General features: G+C 52.4%; 1 protein-coding gene across 1 annotated transcript; it reads right to left on the bottom strand.

The window, feature by feature from the left end:
* Positions 1 to 10,739: 10,739 nt before the first annotated feature.
* On the bottom strand, positions 10,740 to 17,407 carry P3h4 (prolyl 3-hydroxylase family member 4 (inactive)). Its single transcript, XM_085829569.1, has 8 exons — positions 16,865 to 17,407; positions 16,613 to 16,765; positions 16,292 to 16,463; positions 15,160 to 15,288; positions 14,066 to 14,211; positions 13,463 to 13,546; positions 11,755 to 11,899; positions 10,740 to 11,536 (listed from the first exon to the last, which is right to left on the bottom strand). Exons 1-8 carry the CDS (start codon positions 17,342 to 17,344, stop codon positions 11,514 to 11,516), a joined length of 1,332 nt encoding a protein of 443 aa, XP_085685695.1. The 5' UTR covers positions 17,345 to 17,407; the 3' UTR covers positions 10,740 to 11,513.
* Positions 17,408 to 17,910: the final 503 nt, after the last annotated feature.

Raw genomic sequence — 17,910 nt, 5'->3', positions numbered from 1 at the left:
GGCCGCCTCTGTTTATGCGCTCACCATTGGCCCCAGGGACTGCCACTCGACTCTAGGGTGGACGCCAACTTGAGGTCTCATCCTCACTCTGCATCTATTGGCAAATAGAAAGTTTCTTCTTTACGATTGGACAGAGGGCTGTCAGTAAGACTAAGGCAAAAGCCAATGGAACAGGTGGGGCGTGACTTGCCCCACCCTAGCCCTGAGCAGGTAAGACTCATTATTCTCCCCTTCCCCCTACCTGTCCAACAGGTGAGTCAGGGGGAGGCATGGGAAAGGACTGACGCCTTCACTAGCCAGCCAACTCAGCGTCAGGCTTATTCATTCTTGCCTCAACGTAGTAATAAGATGTTTGTAAAGCATTTCATAGGCTTTGTGCTAGGTTGGGATTTCAACCCCCTACAAAAGATGGAGTGTTCCCTGATCCCTTCTGTTTAGAATTAGAAGGCCTGGGTTTGGGTTCTCCCCTTAATCTTTGTATGACCTTAGGCCAGTTAGTGTACCTTTCACCCTGTATCTCTTCTGTAAAGTGGGCTCATTAGCTTTATCTATCTTAGGTTGGAGAGATTAAATGAAATAAGCTTTGTTGTAGCACTTAAACAGCTGAGGAATGTCAGTATTTAAACCAATGAAACAGTCAGTTCAAGACAGTTCTTCAAAAGTGCTGGAGCAGCCAGGCAGTGGTGGCACTCGAGGAGGCAGAGGCAGGCAGATCTCTGTGAGTTAGAGGCCAGCCTGGTCTACAAAGTGGGTTCGAAATGATCCACGTTAAAAGAATATTTTTAATGGGCTTGTGTGGTGCCTCAGTTGTGCAGATGTGACAACCCGAGTCTGATACCTCATGGAGGGAGACAACAGCCAAGTCCCACCGGTTGTCCTCTGTCCTCTGATCTCCCGCCTTGGCACAAGTGCCACACACATAAAAGTAAATAAAATGTAATACGATTTTAAAACTATGCTCCAAAGAAACTTGAAGGTTTCTCTGCCACCTTTCTCCTCACTTCAGCCAATTGGCAGCAGGGGAAGGCTAGAGTCGCCTAGGTGGAATTAGAGGAAGGATTGGAGCTTCTGAATAAACTCTGTGTGTCCGCAGAAGGCACCACGGCTTGTCTTAGTATGTAACAAGCCACAGCACGTTGCGGAGGCCAAAGGTAAAACCCCCGGGTGGAGGCTCCAATGTAGAAAACAGAGCCAGTTCCTCCCAGAGGAAATATGGTACACTCTAAACTCGGACACCTTATTTCAAGTCCCAGAGCAGAAGGGTCAGTGTGTGGGGGTGGGGGTGGGGGTGGGGGGGCTGGATACTGCTCCAGGGAGAAACAAAGGAGATTAAATGATGGTATAAGGAAACTTTGATGGATTTGGGGGAAAATCAGACATTAGATGGAAAGAAAGGGAGCAGAGGTCTAAACCAAAGCGGGGCAGCAAGCCCCTTCAGAGTAGACAAGGCTGTTGAGCCATCCAAAAGAACTCAGTAGGTAGCCTAAGAAGACGTGGGTATTTCTTCCTGTGGTTGATGACTGCTGTTGCGGCTGTAACATGAACCCAAGGCATTCACTCATTCAACTCAAGTACTGAGCACCAACTGTATGCTGGGTGCCAGCATAGACCTTGGCTGCATAGAAAATTAAAAGTATCCTAACTCTCAAGAGAGCGTACAGAGTGACAAGAGGAAACAGCTTGTGTGGGTGGGAGTTGGGGGAGTGGCTGTTTAGAAAAGGATTTCCTGAAGCACACACTCAGGCGCGCGTGCACACACACACACACACATAAATGCACAAGAGCTTACGGGCTAAAATAACTTCAGATGAAGATATCCTAACAGTATCTTTTACCACATTCCCCCAGTAGAGAAAGGAACGAGGCCTAACTTGTTCTCTTCCAGCCAATAAGTCTTCCTGGAAGGGAGAGGAAGATAGCAGCATCCCTAATCCAGTTGTAGGTGCACCTGGCAAATTGCCAGGACTGCTCCCCTCCACTGTTTCCCTGACTCCCACCCCTGCTAGCTTACCTGGGGATCTTTATCTCTACCTAATCCATGAGCCCACCTGCCTACTTGCCACACTCCACAGTGATCAGCCCAGGGCTCAGGAAGACTTCACCGTCCCAAGCTGCGGCCTCTGCCAGGGTTCCATCTTCATCCATTCCTCCCACCCAGTCATACATCCCTTCCAAACCCCTTGAAGGTTTCTCTGCCGCCTTTCTTCTCACTTCAGCCAATTGGCAGCAGGGGAAGGCTAGAGTCGCCTAGGTGGAATTAGAGGAAGGATTGGAGCTTCTGAATAAACTCTGTGTGTCCGCAGAAGGCACCACGGCTTGTCTTAGTATGTAACAAGCCACAGCACGTTGCGGAGGCCAAAGCTAAAACCCCCAGGTGGAGGCTCCAATGTAGAAAACAGAGCCAGTTCCTCCCAGATGGATGCACTTCCTGTGTGTTTCTTAATCTCCTACTATGTGCCTGCCAAGGCACCAGGGCTTCGCCTGCGTCTGAGGATACATAAAGGAATCAGAAAATAGCTGTTCCTGGAATCAGTTCTTTTGCATGGGGATTTGGTCTCCTGGAGGGAAGGAGACACATAGGAATAGAGCTGAGCATTGCTATGACTATTGGTCTCCTTTGCAGCTTGAACTTGAAGGAGAGGGACAAGGGCATCCAACCCAACCTTCTGCTTCCCAGCCTTTAAAGGCAAGAATTTTTGTATTTGACAAATCTCCAAAAAAGGGAAATTCTTCAGTCTCCCTTATAGCAAATGCCCTTGTCTCCTTTTTCTGATAGCGGTGAGTTTCTTCTGATGTCTAGCTTCAACTCGTATCCCTGCAGTTTAGCCTCATTTCTCTTGCCTGGAGCTCAGTAGGCACTAAATCCTTGGGCCACCAAGACGTATCTGATTAACTCAACCTTGCAACCCTTTGGAGCCTGAGAGTCGGGAGTAATAGAGCACCAGCCAGCCCATCCCAAGCTCCCCAGAGACAGAAGCCAGTGATCAAGATGAGGGACTGTTCATTGAAGAACCTCTTTAAGGCAAAGGTGACCGTCAATCAGATATTGTCCAAAGCAGTCAGAGTGCCTCCTCTGCTTATGTCATTTCTTCCTCGTGCCTCCTGATAGACCTCTGGGCCATATAAGGAAGCAGATGAGGAGTTTCTGTTCTTTCTTCTTCTAATTATCATGTGTATGTGTGATGGTGGTGGGTGTGCCATAGCTTGCCTGTGAAGGCCACTTTGTGGCAATTCCTTACATTTCTAATGTGGGCTCTGGAGATTCAATTCAGGTTACCAGGCAGACACAGAAAACACCTTTACAACGCACTGAGCCATCTCTCCAGCCTGTGTTTCTGTTCTTCATTAGAACTTAGCTTTTATGCGGTGGAGAGCTCTTCTGATGGATGGCTGTATTTAGACCTATAGAATAAACACACACACACACACTCAGAAACATATACAAAGACCTTTTAGCCCTAGGTGGCCTGAGAAATACCCACCTTTGAATCATGCAGGGGCCTCTGCCCTGGCTATTAAAATCTAATGGTGTCCTGAGCATGCTTACCTATCATTCCAGGTACAGAGCCATCCTTTGGCCCCAGGAAGAGGCCTTCTGCCCCCAGTCCTATCCTCTAAAAGCTCCAGCTTTTCGTTTCTGTCCTAACTTTCCTGGGGTTGAGTCTCCACCCAGGGCCAACTAGGGGAGAAGGCTGCGCAGAACTCACACCCCTTGCAGACCAGGTACCTGAAACCCCGGTGTTACTTGTCCAACATGACCGATGCTTCTTAGCCTATGAATCTTTCACTACAGCCCTCTGTCCCAAAGGTTCTGGCACTTCTGGGTGGTAAGCCAAAGAAATCACAAGTTCAGTTGGGGAGAAGGAAAGATGCAACTGGGGGTACACAAACTCCTGTATCTTCACGCATGTGTAGAGCCAGAGGTGGCTTTGTGTTATGAGCAAAGACAGGAGGGAAGGTAGATGTCTCAAGGGCTGGAAGCTGGGGACAAATCTCCCTGGGGCTATCATGTTCTGACAGAGCAAGAATTCTAAAGCCCTTCCTGGCCTTGGTAGCCATTGTGGGGGTTCTCTTATGCTGGGATTGCTTTTCTAACAGATTCGGAAATTCATATCGATCTGCAGCCTATCTGTGAACCTCCACAGGTCCTTCAGCCCCTGCTCACGGATGTTGGGGGAGGGGCTTGTTCGGCATGACCCCTTCAAGGCCAGATCTGTAGAGACACTAGCAGCCTGAAGACCCTGGAAGTCTCTGGACCCCCTGCTGGAGGAGTCCTCACTTCAGCTAGAGCTGGAGGAGTCTCTCGAGGAGGGGTGGGTGCACTTCTTTGTGCCACTTGGTTCTGTGGAGCAGCCTTTGAGACCAGATGCTGCCCACAGCTAGCCCTGTGGGTGTGCTCCCAGCCAAGGAAGGCCCCTAATTACAGAGGTGGCTCTAGCGACAGACATGACACTTTGCAGCAAGGCATGTGGGCGGGGTCGAATGCCAAAAAAGAAAACAGGGAGACAAGAAAACAGAGATAGGGAAACAGAAATAGTACGGGCCAGGGCCAGATACCAGAGGTGGGGGAAGTGCAGCCCAGAGGAACCCTGGATCTCTTTAGAGAATGTCTATTCTGGGCTGTCCCCCTTACCCACTACTAAGACCCTTCTAGAACGAAGTCCCAAAACAGCTAGTTCCCTTCCGCCCCAACCCCCCACCAGTGAAGTCTCAGGACAGGCTTGTAACATGGATATGCTCTGAAGTGGGTCTTTTGAGAACTTCTCGAAGCAACTACCAGCAAACCCCACTTGAGTAGTTTTAGGGGGGAAGGGAGGGACAAGGGAGACATTGCCACTTGAGTCACCCAGCTTCCTGCTCCTGGCTTGGGCGACCGACTCCAAGCACAGGCTGACACAGGTGGGGCTCCATCTGCCCTGCCAGCCTGCCAGCCTGCCAGCCTGCCAGCCTGCCTGCCCCTCCCTCCACCCTCCCCTCCACAAGCTCTGGGAAATGCCTGTGCTAATCAGGAGCCCTTCCCACAGACAGGCAGGCCCTCAATCCTGAGCAAGCTTACACCTGTGCATGTGCTCACACCTGCTTGCAGGAACACACACACACACACACAACACACACACACACACACACACACACCCTCTTTCCCACCTCGGAGTTCTCAGAAAGAAATGGATCTTCACTCTCATGCACATCTGAGAAAACTGAGGTTTGAGCCAGGAGAGGGGCTTGTCTAAGGCCCCATGAACAACAAATGCATAGCAGAGTTGGAAACAGAACCTTTGTTTTCTGTCCACTGGGTCAGGTCCCAAACAACCTCGCTTTTCAACCCAGGGAGAGTGTAGGGTCCTGGCAAAAGAAAGCAAGGACTGATTCTTCAGGCTTGACTTCTGTCATCTGAGTAAGACTTGAGGAACATTTGGGAGGTTAGATAACCAGGGTGGAAGGCTGCTGCACGGCTGCAGATGCCTAGGGCACCCTCCTAGGCTCTAAACCAGGACCTGGACCTTATTTCCTCTAGGTCACTACCAACGGTACCCAGCAAACAGAGCCATGGTGTGGGGATGAAGCAAAGAGACCACCACGCACACCTCCAAGGTCTCAGTGACTCAGTAGGAATTGGGGCAGCACTCAGAATCTAGGGCCAGGCCCCTGGGGAATGTGAGAGTCGAGGTCCTTGAATATTTCATCAGCACTTCAGCTCCGGTTGAAGCAGCAGCCAACTTACCGCTCATGGATAATTTATGATCCCAACAGAGAACCTGGAAGTAGTGAGGGGGGAGGGCATGGGGGGAGGGAAGCAGGGCCAAGCTGTAGATAAGAGTGAAGGAGAGAAGCCAGCTGGATGGGAGTGTGTGAGAGGTCTGGGAGCAGGAGCTCCCAACACCACGAGACTCTTCCATGTTTGAGGATACCAAGGCATTAAAAATCAATAAACAGCACAGTGATGGAGATGCTACTAGAGGTTAAAGTCATCAGACAAGCGTTTTCTGACTTCCAGGCCTGACCCTAGCCTGTGGTGGAGCGCCTAATCTCATTCCGAGATAGCAAAACAATATAATGGTTCTGTGGGACCGGGAGGCCCTCAAATAACCCCACCTACTCCACACTTGGGCAAACCGGGGAGACAAGCTAGACTTCCCACTTGGACTGGTTGAACCCACCCCCCCCCCTTACCAGCCTCCTCCTCCTCCAGGAAGACCCTAGGAATTTAGCCAAGTGGTTAAGGGGCAAAGAAGGAACTCAGGCGTGGTCACCTCTGACTTCATCCAAGGAACATGGCAGTCGTCCCTCTTTCTCCTCCTCTTTCTCCAGAGGGATTTCGCAAAGCCCAGGCTGGCCTTGAAGTTGCAGTGTAGTTGAGGGTGATCTTGAATTCCTGCCTCTATCTCCGGAGTGCTGGCTTTACAGCTCTGTATCATCATACCTGGTTTACACAGTACTGAGAATGGAACTGAAGAGCTCCATGCAAGAGGGGCAAAGTCCCTGAGGCAGACCCCCAGCCTGCAAGAGGGACAAAGTCCCTGAGGCAGACCCCCAGCCTGCAAGAGGGGCAAAGTCCCTGAGGCAGACCCCCAGCCTGCAAGATGGACAAAGTCCCTGAGGCAGACCCCCAGCCTGCAAGAGGGGCAAAGTCCCTGAGGCAGACCCCCAGCCTGGTAAATTTCTTTTTTCTTAAAGGAAAGATGGAAGCGATGACCTCAAATGGAAAATGTCAAGTTCCTTTGGCCTCTGCTTTTCTTATGACTTTAGAGAGCTCTTCCAGGTAGTCAGGGGGTCAAGCGTATGTATGTGGGAGGAAGGCAGGCAAGTAAGCACAACCTCGCCTCAGTTTCCCCACCTGAGTCATGGGCAGAATAGGTGCTTCTATACCAAGGGCTGTTTCAGGGGACAAAAGAGATGCTATCCAGGAGTCCTTGGCGCCAGCTGAGACCCAGGGAGGTAGTGATTATGAGGTGATCAGACCATAGGTTGGGCCTGGGATTTTTGTTTCAGCTGGGGCTGCTTGCTGTGGCTCCCAGCAGACTCCCGTGCATCCCCAGTCATCTTGGAACTTGATCATAAAGGGAAGCAGCCAGAGCTGTGTTCTAGTCCAGATCAGAGTTAGGTCCGGACCTGGAGTCCAACCTAGATTCTTGGGGCCTCAGTTTCCCTATCCATGAAAAGCAGGGCCATTTTCCAGGACTGACCTTGGAGAGATACTATAAAAGAGGCCCTGGAGGAAGGCCAGAGTTAGGAGACAAGGATGATGGCCCTGGGCCCTGTGGTCACCAGATCTTTGTTAGGTAAAGTTATTCACTCCAGAGCCAGCTTGACGGGACCATCTGACATGGAGAGGGGCCCTTCTTTGTTCCCAGAGAGACTCTATTCTCAGAGGCAGGCAACATCAGATGAGATGTTAAGGATTCTAACTTCTTTTGATTTTTAGATTTAAAAGTTGTATTATATGTTTGGGTGTTTTGTCTGCAAGTATGTCTGTGTACCTACAAATGACAGAATGGGGTATCAGGTCCCCTGGAACTGGAGGTACAGACAATTGTATAGAACTGCCATATGGGTGCTGGGAATCAAGCCCAGGTCCTCTGGAAGAACAGCCGGTGCTCTTAACTGTTAAACCATCTCTCCAGCCTTCTTAAGTGTTCTTTTCTTTTCTTTTTTTAAGATTTATTTATTTGCTTTTATTTATATGAGTACACTGTAGCTGTCTTCAGACACACCAGAAGAGGGCATCAGATCCCATTACAGATGGTTGTGAGCCACCATGTGGTTGCTGGGAACTGAACTCAGGACCACAGAAAGAGCAGTCAGTGCTCTTAACCTCTGAGCCGTCTCTCCAGCCCCTTAAGTGTTCTTTTCAAGGCTGATCTGATCACAGTAGTTTGTGAGTACTAACATTAATGCCATAAAAGTGGGAACCGCACCCAACTACTAAATTTGAGTGGCTAAAAAAAAAATTTATTTTTAATTTACTTTTTATTTATATGAATATACTGTAGATGTCTCTAGACACGCCAGAAGAGGACATCGGATCGCATTACAGATGGTTGTGAGCCACTATGTGCTTGCTGAGAAGTGAACTCAGGACCTCTGGAAGAACAGTCATTGCCCTTAACCGCTGAGCCATCTCTCCAGCTCTCAAAATAATATTTGAAGCTGAGGCGGGAAGTTAGTGGGGTTTGGGGGAGCTAATGGGACTCTTTCTTCTGCTGACCATCACTCTCAGAAGTTAGGAAGCTGCTCTCCTACATGACCCCAACAACTCTGTCCCAGGGCCCCCAACATGAGACCTACATCCCATGGGCCTGACACCAGGACTCTGTTCCTTTCCCTTCTCTTTTCTTTCCTACCTTCTTTTCCTCCCCTCTTCCCTTCCCCACTCTCCCTTTTCAAATTCCTCCTAGGCTAAACACACTAAGGGTGCATTCTTCTCCTTGGCCCCAGCGGACAACCCCAAGCCCAGGGCCTTTCCCTTCCACCTGACCTTCCTTCAGATCATAACACCTCAGTTCCCTTCTCTAAACATCAACTCCAGCACACCCGGAATAAGGGGAGCAGTTTTGAGGGTAACAATGATCCAGGCTGGTACCCGAGGGGCACCCTGCACTACAGAGTTCTGCTTTTAGACAGATGGGATCCAGTTTCTGGATCCAGAACACTCCTGTGGCATCTCTTGAGTTTGGTCTGATTTGGGTGAGGTCACAGCCCAGTGTTTTGCCCATCCCACACCTCCACCCAGCATACTGTTGAGAATGGGAGAGCTGGTGGGGTGGTGAGGTGAGGTGAGAGCATTTGGACAGGGTGCGGCTAGAGAATGGGCTGGAGGGCCCACGCGGAGACTGGCTGGGATTCTGTCTCACCGGTTTGGGGAGTCAGCTGTCCTGGAAATGGGATGGGAGGGGCTGCCAGCTCCCTGAGAAAGGGGAGCTGAGTGAGGCATACTGGACTGGCCAAGAGCCTGAACAGGATTCCTAGGTGTAGCTAACTAATAGGCATGTACGCACGCACGCGCGCGCATGCATGCACACGCACACACACACACACGTTTGGATACACACTCAGTCACACATATGCACATTCATATGCATACTCAAACATATTTACACACATCATCTGAGACCCTTCAGCATTCTGGATCCCTCTTAGCCGGCTCTATTTTTCTTATCTGATATATCTAGCATAATTCAATTTTTGTTTTTTAGATGGGGTCTTCCTATGTAGCCCTGGCTGGCCTGGAACTCGTGGAAAGACTTCTGCCTCCTGAGTCCTGGGATACTAATAATTTATCTAAGATCTATTGCTCACCACCTGACTCCAGTGAAACAGAACTCTGAGAGGGCGGGGTGACTGGCCTACTTTGCTCATGATCTTGTGCCCAGCAACCTGCAGCATGCCTGGTATGTGAAAGGCACTCAATACTTGTGTGGATCAATGGAGCCTTCCCCAAACACACATGGGTCCACAGGTATATGGACAGAGACATACACACTGAAAGAGATTCTGGGCACCCTCAGACCTGTGCACACAGTGCATGCACATTAGGCACAGACACAGACTTCTTTGCCCTCTGACCCACAGGCACTTTTCAGACCCACACCCAGCAGTCCAGATTCCAGAGCTGGTGCTCATAGCAGCACACATCTGTGCAGACATGTTCAAGCACATCCTGCTCCCTGCAGCATGTGCTGCCAGACCTGGAGGGAAGCCTCTCCCAGGAGGTAGGCCACTAGATGCTGACAGTGCAACAGCCTGGGATGGGAAGGGTAGGCAGAGCCATCCTGGTTCGTGGAAGCTGTCAGGAAACCAGTCTAGACTCTCTTATAACAGAGATGGAGGTCACAGGGAAACTACCTATCTGGAACACAGTTCTACCTCTAAAGGCCAAGAGACTTGGAGCAGAGCCTAGGAGAGAGACAGATGGGATATCAGTCCTCTAGGACACAGAAGTTCGTGAGTCCCAGGATTGGCCATCTGGCACCTGGGAGCAGGGGGGTGGTAATGAGAACGTCATGCCCTTCCCTGGGTCAGCTCCACTCTTCATTGTAGAGGCCTCTGCCCCATAAGAGTTCTCAAGGTGTAGAGTAATAAGATAGATCTGTCACCTTTTTTTTTTTTTTCCCGGACAGGGTTTCTCTGTGTAGCCCTGGCTGTCCTGGAACTCACTCTGTAGACCAGGCTGGCCTTGGACTCAGAAATCTGCCTGCCTCTGCCTCCCAAGTGCTGGGATTAAAGGCATGCACCACCACCGCCCGGCGAACTGTCACCTTCTTGACACTCTTGAAAGTGCCCCTCTGTCCCTAACTCTGCAATGGAATGGCAGTGGGGGCAGTAGTTACTAGAATAGCATCTTTGCCCCCTACTCCTCCAGACTCCTGACACCCCCCCCCCAACCAATGCAAGGTTGGACAAGTGAATTCTGGTTGTCCCACCCTCTGGCTACTGAGCTGGGGTTCATTCCCCCAATGGCCAGACTAGGCATGCATGCTCTAATTCTAGGGAAATTCCAGGAAAGAAAAACGTGTAGTGGATGTCTTTAATCCCCTCTTCATATCCCTCTAAACACCCAGAAGAGTGGCCTGGGACTAGAAAAATACAGACATCCCTGATTAGAAACCCGAAACCACCGTCCTCCAAAGGCTCCCTGGAATACTGTGTCTTCATGCCCCCTGGTGGCAGGTCTGAGGTTCCTCACAGCTCACGGGGATCCCCAGCTCTCAATCAGATGTCAAGGGAGTAAAGGACCTGCCAAGGCCATAGGGTACACCAACTGGCATTGCACAGAGAAGGGAGGATTGGCAGAGAGAGGGAGGCAAGGGCCTGTACCCAGACACCTCCACCTTGCAGACTGGCCTCAGGTGTTATGATTCATTTCAACAATAAACATTTATTGAGCAGCAGAGCTCTAAGCCCAGTGTTCTTCACAACCCACTCTGCAGCTCAGACACAACCGCCACCTGGCTGGCCTTGGTCCTGTGAGACTCAAGCCGGAAGCTGAAAATTTCCGCAGGAGCAGAAAGGGAGACAGGGACCCCAAGAGCTCACTTCCCAACCAGCAATATGGCCACCAGTCTGCGCGGTTCAAAGACACAAGAGAGAGAGAGAGCTAAGGTGAAGTCTGAGTGAAAACTAGGTCAACTGTGTCCCTTTTGAGGTTTTTCCTTTTGTTTTATTTTGAGACAGGGTCTTACAACAGAGCCTCTACTGGCCTAGAACTCACTACGTCGGGCTAGCCTGAAACTCACAGAGACCCACCTGCCCCTGCATTCCAGCTGCTGCAATTAAAGGCATGTGATACCACATTCAGTTGTTTTTGTTTTGAGACAAGATCTCATTATGTCGCCTGGCCTGGCCAGGATCTCACTGTGTAGGCTGGGCTGGCCCCGAGATCTGCCTGCTTCTGCCTCCCCCGGGTGCCAGGGTTAAGGGTGTGTGCCACCACACCTGGCTATTTTAAGTTTTAATAAATAGTTCTTGCCCCCAGCCAGGTGTCCTGAGCTTGAAGAGTGCACCATGTCACCGCCTTATGCCAGTTCAGGCTCTGGCTCTGAAAAGGAAAGAGAGAGCAAGAGTTAGTCCTGCCTATTGTAACAGGTGTCTGAATACCACCCTAGCAGGAGCATAGATCACTAACAGGCTGCACCCTTGAGCAGGGTGACAGCACCCACCTGCACTCCCCTGGCACTATAGCCCAGGGAGAGAACCCTGTCCCCAGTGCCCATCCCAAGCTGTGTTCCTATCCCTTCGGCACAATCCAGTACTGACCGGCCTCGGCCTCATCACCCTTGGCATCTGGCTCCTGCCACCAGTCAGCATAGAGACCTTCCTCATAGTCGCCCTCGCCTTCGAACTCAGCATCAGATAGAGGTTCTTCAGGCTCCGGGAGTGATTCTGTCTCCTCCAGTTCCATCTAGAGCAGCCCGGGGATGGGGGAGAAACTGAGTCACAGCAGACCCACATGCAAATAGGCTCCCCTTCAGATCAGAACACTCTCTACCCCCGCCCCCACCTTTCAGCCCCCACCCACTTTAGCAGGTTTCCTGGTGTGGTCCTGGCGGGAGTTGGGCAGGCAGGCCCCAGACGACCCAAGACCTCTCCCCTGCCCTCCCCAATGTTAGCATCTAACAGGATATCAGGGTTTGTCCTGCTGGGTCCCATTCTGAAACTGCTTCCCTGAGTGACACTTGGGGCTTGACCAGCAGAGGCAGGCAGGGTGCTAGCGTCAGCACCGCCTGTACCTCAGCCCCACCTTCAGCCCCACACCCAGTGAGAACACTGCTAGTCTGTGCATTTTGTCTTCTGGCTCTTCCTCTCCTGCCAGGAATGCCTTGGCAGCCCTGACCTGGATGGGCCTGTGGATTCCACCAAAGCCACATGCCCACTCCAGACTGAGGCCTTCAAGCATCACCCTCACTGGTGCCCATGCTGCCCCGCCCCCCCCTCATGAGAACCTCTGGGAGACTGTTTCTCTCAGCCACTTACTGCAACCCAAGCCTGACATCTGGCAAACAGCAGACCCAGAGTGACAGTCATCACCGTCACTGCGGGTTCTGAGCATCTACAGAGTACCAGCTGCACGTACTATGAGCTTTAAATAATCTCATTTAATTGTCACCATAATAAAAGTCAAAGGGCATTCTTCTCATAAAAAGCAGGGTTTTGCTATGTTACTTAAGACGGAGACGCTAAGGCCAAACGGCTGGCAAATGACAGAAGTGGGAGGACAAACACCTAAGGCAGCCATGTGTGACGATGAAGACTGCTCCCAAGTTCACTGAAGGTGAGTACTGAATAAATAAACCACACAGCAATCCCTTAAGAAGCCCAGGTCATGGGATGGACAGATGGCCTGAGTGCAATTCCGAGCACCCACACGTAATTGCACTTCTAGGGGATCCAACATTCTCACACAGACATACATGCAGGCAAAACACCAATGCTTGGAATAATAATAATAATAATATACCCAGGCTGCCAAACCCTCACTCTGAATTGGCTTTCCATATTATCATTCATTTATTCATTCATCCACTGGCTCAGCCTCAGTTTCCGAGCATGAGGAAAAGCCAGATGTTGTAGCTGGGGATAATTTAGCCTCCTATCCTGGGATGTAGCTGTTGAGGAGGTCAGCTGGCCAAGGCAACATGGTTGAGGACTATGCATAACTCCAGGTCTCAGGCCAGGCGGCTAGGCAGGCGGGGAAGCCAGTGTAGGCCCAGAAGAAAGCCAGGACACCCAGCAAGGGCTCCCTAGAGGAGCTAACATTTGAGCGGGGGGAGGGGCCCAGGAAGTGTGTTGTAGGCCTGGGACAGGCAGAGAAAGAGCCATAGGAACACTAAGGTACAGCGGGATACAGATGGGGATCGGGAAACTCCTGCTTCACCACAGCCTGGAGCTGTCACACACAGTGGCCTCAGGAAAAGAGCCTAACATGTCCCCATCATGGTCCAGCCTCTCACAGGAAGCCACTCACCTCATCGTCTGACTGAAGGTACATGTGTGTGAAGTCTAGCAACTCCCGGAGCTCAGAGGTCTGGTTGTGATAGAGCACAGCTTCCTAGGAAGAGGGAAGGACAGGGTAAGGTGGACCCTGCTGCCAGACAGCAGGAAGACAGGGCTCAAGGATCAGGGGAAAATGGACCAGCTCATAGAATAATCCTAGCTACTCGGAACACTGGATTAAGAAGGATTCTGCGGATTCCAGGAGGAAGAGTGCATCAATCCATTAGTAATGTCTGCCACAGGCATGGGAGGCAGGGATGGTACCATGGGGCCGGTATTTGCCAGCCTTGCTCTAAACTCCCATGGGGTTTTCTCATTCGTTCATTAACAGACTCCTGGGGTTGGGGTGGGGTGGGGTGGGGACTCAAAGGACAGCACTGAGGTGGAAGCAGGCATGTGTGGGCACCTATTTGCATCCTTTCCACATCCCAGACATGCTGAAGCCTAGACTCTAGCCACAGACCATATTCATTTTTTCCCCTTTCCTCTCCAGCCTTCCAAGGAAGTCAAGGTTTTTTTTTATTTTTTTTTTTTTAAACCAAACCACAAAACTGCACACGAGACCAATGCCCACCTCCCGGGGTTGAAAGTCCTCGTCTTCAAGGCCCCAGCGAGCCCGGTGGAAGCGGTAATATACCAGGTTCTGCTGCATAACGCTGTCCTTGGGGTCAAAGAGCATGTAGCTAGCAGCACTGCGGGCAGCCTGGCGCACATCATTCACTACAGGCAGGAGAGAGGAAGGAGCGACCCTGATGTTTTCCTTTAAAGACAATCCACTCACCCCACCCCACACCCACCTTCCAACCTAAACCCACCCCCCAGACGCCTCTCAGAATATGTGCTGGCTCCTCACCCCACCCAAGTGAACACAACCCAGCAGGCCCTGGGTGTTGCCCTGGTACCAGGCAGTGTGAGTCACTGACACTCTCAATCAGTTGGGTTTTATAGACAAAGGATTGGAAGCACTGGGGGATTAGATAAACTGCTTGTGGCAATACTGCCAAAGAGAGACAGCTGTTGGGGGGGAATTACAGGCCCTCAGTATGTACTGCCGAAGAGAGAGACAGAGACGGCTGTTGGGGGGAATTACAAGCCCTCAGCATCTTTGCCACAGTCTTCAGGAAGAGTTTCTTGGTCCCTGACCTCGGCCCCTCCACTCACAGCTCTTAGCCCTTGAAGTGTTACATCTCTGAGTTGTAGGAACCCTGGATTGTCCCAGCCTAACCCCAGGTGATGGCAGGACCTCCCTGTGAATCCCTAGTCATGGGGCTAGTGGTCTCTTGTCCTTTAGAAACCTCAGTTTAATCTGAAGAATGGGTCTAGGAATGTCCCTGGCATGATGCTGGTGGGGCAGTGCTGAGCAGTGTCGCCGACCTAGTCTACCCGAGAGGGGCCTCTGACTCTTTCTTGAGGCCTCTCACCTGCCTGGGTTCCTTCCCCCGACCTAGTCTACCCGAGAGGGGCCTCTGACTCTTTCTTGAGGCCTCTCACCTGCCTGGGTTCCTTCCCGTGTCACCACCACCCTTAGCCTCTCCTCCCCTTCTCCGGAGTCTTTCATCTGAGAGGCGCATTTTCATGCTTCTGGGAGCCCCCCCGCCCCCCTGCCGTGTACTGTCCTCTCCTAACCCCTAGTGTCACCACTTTACCCAGCCCATCCCGGAAGCTCACGTTTGTAGTAGGCAAACTGTAGGTAGTGATACATGGTAGCCACGAACTTGTCCACAAAGAAGCCACCTACGTTGGGGGTGAGATTGGTTTCACAGTCCACCTTGCACTGCAGGGATTCTGCGAAGAGATCTAGGAAGGATGCAGCCGTTAGGAAGTGATGTGTGCTAACCCTGATCCCCGGTGGAGACCAAGATCTGCTATGGAGCCTGCTTCCCTTGTCCGGAGTTCCTGGGTTAACGTATATGAAATGCTTGGCACACCGTATATTGTGCAGGCAAAGAAGCACTTGTGCTGGGCGTGGTGGCGCACGCCTTTAATCCCAGCACTCGGGAGGCAGAGGCAGGCGGATTTCTGAGTTCGAGGCCAGCCTGGTCTACAAAGTGAGTTCCAGGACAGCCAGGGCTATACAGAGAAACCCTGTCTCGAAAAACCAAAAAAAAAAAAAAAAAAAAAGAAGCACTTGTTTCCTACTGCCCCGTAACCGAATCCCTGTCTGACGAGAGAGAGAGAGAGAGAGAGAGAGAGAGAGAGAGAGAGAGAGAGAGAGAGAGTTCTGGGAGAATAGATGGGGTGTCCTGATAATAGTTCTTTCTGCCTCACCGCTACCTCCTTTGAAGGGCCTTGTGGTTACAGATCCAAAGACTAGCTGTGGTTCCTCCACCCAGCACTGCTTTCTGCACACACCTGCCTGGAGTCAATTCCTCAACTTCGTTGTTGTTCGAGACAAGGTCTATAAAGCTTTAGTGGCCCAGGAACTCACTCTGTAGACCAGGCTGGCATTGGACTCACAAGAGATCAGTCTGCCTCTGCCTCCTGAGTGCTGGGATTAAAGGTGTGTGCCACCATGCCCGGTTCTTTTGTTTTTGTTTTTGTTTTTGTTTTGTTTTGTTTTGTTTTTTTGAGGCAATCTCTTTCTCTATATAGCTGACCCAGAATTTGCTATGTATACCAGCATTTCTCTCATCAGACTGGAGACAGAAAAGGCCTGACTCGTGTGTAGCTTCGGAGCACTTTGCTAAACCTGCTGAATGCTGTCCCGGGACATAGCCATGCATTAAGAGGCCTTAGAAGGCCTGGGAAGCCAGGGCACTGTGGGTGAGGGATACCCCACAGTGGTCTGAATGGTAGATACCTGCTATGGCTGGGTAGAAGTCCTTGAAGTCTACCTGCTCATGGGCTCCCTCACAGCCAGCTAGACACCGAGCAAAGACCGTCATATACTCAGCCAGGGCCCGCTCCATGTCTTCTGTGCTGCTGCGAAAGTCCCCGCTGTTGTAAAGCTTCACAGCCCGGAGGAACACAGCCTGGAGAGGAGCATGGCGGGGGGAGTCAAGGGAACCCGAAGGCTCATAACGTGTGTGTGTGTGTGTGTGTGTGTGTGTGTGTGTGTGTTGGGTGAAGAGGTTGTAGGAAGGCGCACCAAGGCTAGCCATCCCTCCCACTCTCTCCACACCTCGTAGGGCTGGGCCTCCAGGTCGGTGAGGGACTCATCTCCAATATCCAGCATCCCCCTGTAGTAGCTGAGATACTTGGCGGTCAGCTCGTGCTTGGGGTTCCTCTGGAGGAAGGTGTAGGCCGCAGCCACCGCCTTCTCCAGTCGGTTCGCCTGGTGAGGAGCGTGGGGAGTGGGTCAGTGGGGGGCCTCGGACGCACCGCGGGGCCTCACGTTCTAGGGAAACTCGACGGCGGCCCCGGCCGCGCCCACCTTGAAGTGCGCGTAGTGCAGGTACTGATAGGGCAGGCGGCTCTGGAAGTCGCGCAGCAGCTGCCGCGGCGGGTAAGGGACTTGGAAGGCGGGCAGCGTCCTCTTGCAGCGCCGCAGGCAGGCGGCGCGCTCCAGGACGTGGCCGAAGAGCCGCAGCTCGCGAGCCCAGTCCTCGCCATCGCCGTCGTGGTCGCCGTCCGGGCCGGACGCGGGCTGAGGCTGCGAGGTGGCGGGGCCACTGCAGTTGGCGTGGCAGAAGGCCTCGCTGTCGCGCAGCAGCCGGTGCAGCCGCAGCGCCGCCTCCAGGTAGCGCGCGCTCTCGCGCCAGCTCTCGACTTCGTACTGCTCCAGAGCGTGGCCGTAGGCCGTGGCCAGTGGCATCAGGTCCTCCGGAGGGAATCCTCGGAAGCTGTATTTCTCGTACTGGGCCCCGGCGCTGCCCAGCAGCAGCCACAGCAGCCCCCACGCCCCGCGAGCCATGCCCGCGCCGCGCCCGGAGGCTTACGGAGCAGCCCGCGACCGTCGGGCTCCAGCCCAGCCCACCCCCACCCCACCCCCGGAGCTCCTGCTGGGTCTTAGCGCCGGGCCCCAGGCTAGAGCCGGGAGGCTGGGGTGCCTCTTTAGGACCGTCAGTTGACGCTCAAGTCCGCTACGTGGGCTGGCCCTCGACCACTAGCAATGCTTACACCACTACTGGCCCTCCCTGTCAGACACGGGTGGGTGGGGCTACGTCTCACGCCCAGAAAGCCCCTCCCCACCAGCAGTGTCCCCCCCCCCCCCCACAAGTGCCACCTCTGTCCACTTTGCCTACGCAAAGTGGACGAAGCCACATAATCTGGTCTTTTTCTCCTCGAGTCCCCTTTGCATCCCCTAGGTGGCCCGGTAAACACCCGCGCTGGCGTCGAGGGGGAACACACCTCGTGTTACGCGCAATGACACCATCAGCCTCCCGCCGGAGCAAGATTCCTGTGTCTTTAGTGCAGCCAGGCTTTTGCAGGACAAAACAGCCTTTCACCTAGAGAACATTCTCCCTAACCCCCCTTTCC

This window comes from Mus caroli, unplaced genomic scaffold (genome assembly GCF_978045245.1).
Source record: "Mus caroli unplaced genomic scaffold, Mus_caroli_1 scaffold_13, whole genome shotgun sequence".
Classification (NCBI taxonomy): domain Eukaryota; kingdom Metazoa; phylum Chordata; class Mammalia; order Rodentia; family Muridae; genus Mus; species Mus caroli.
The sequence above is the reverse complement of the archived record's forward strand: the minus strand, read 5'-3'. Positions and strand labels throughout refer to the sequence as shown.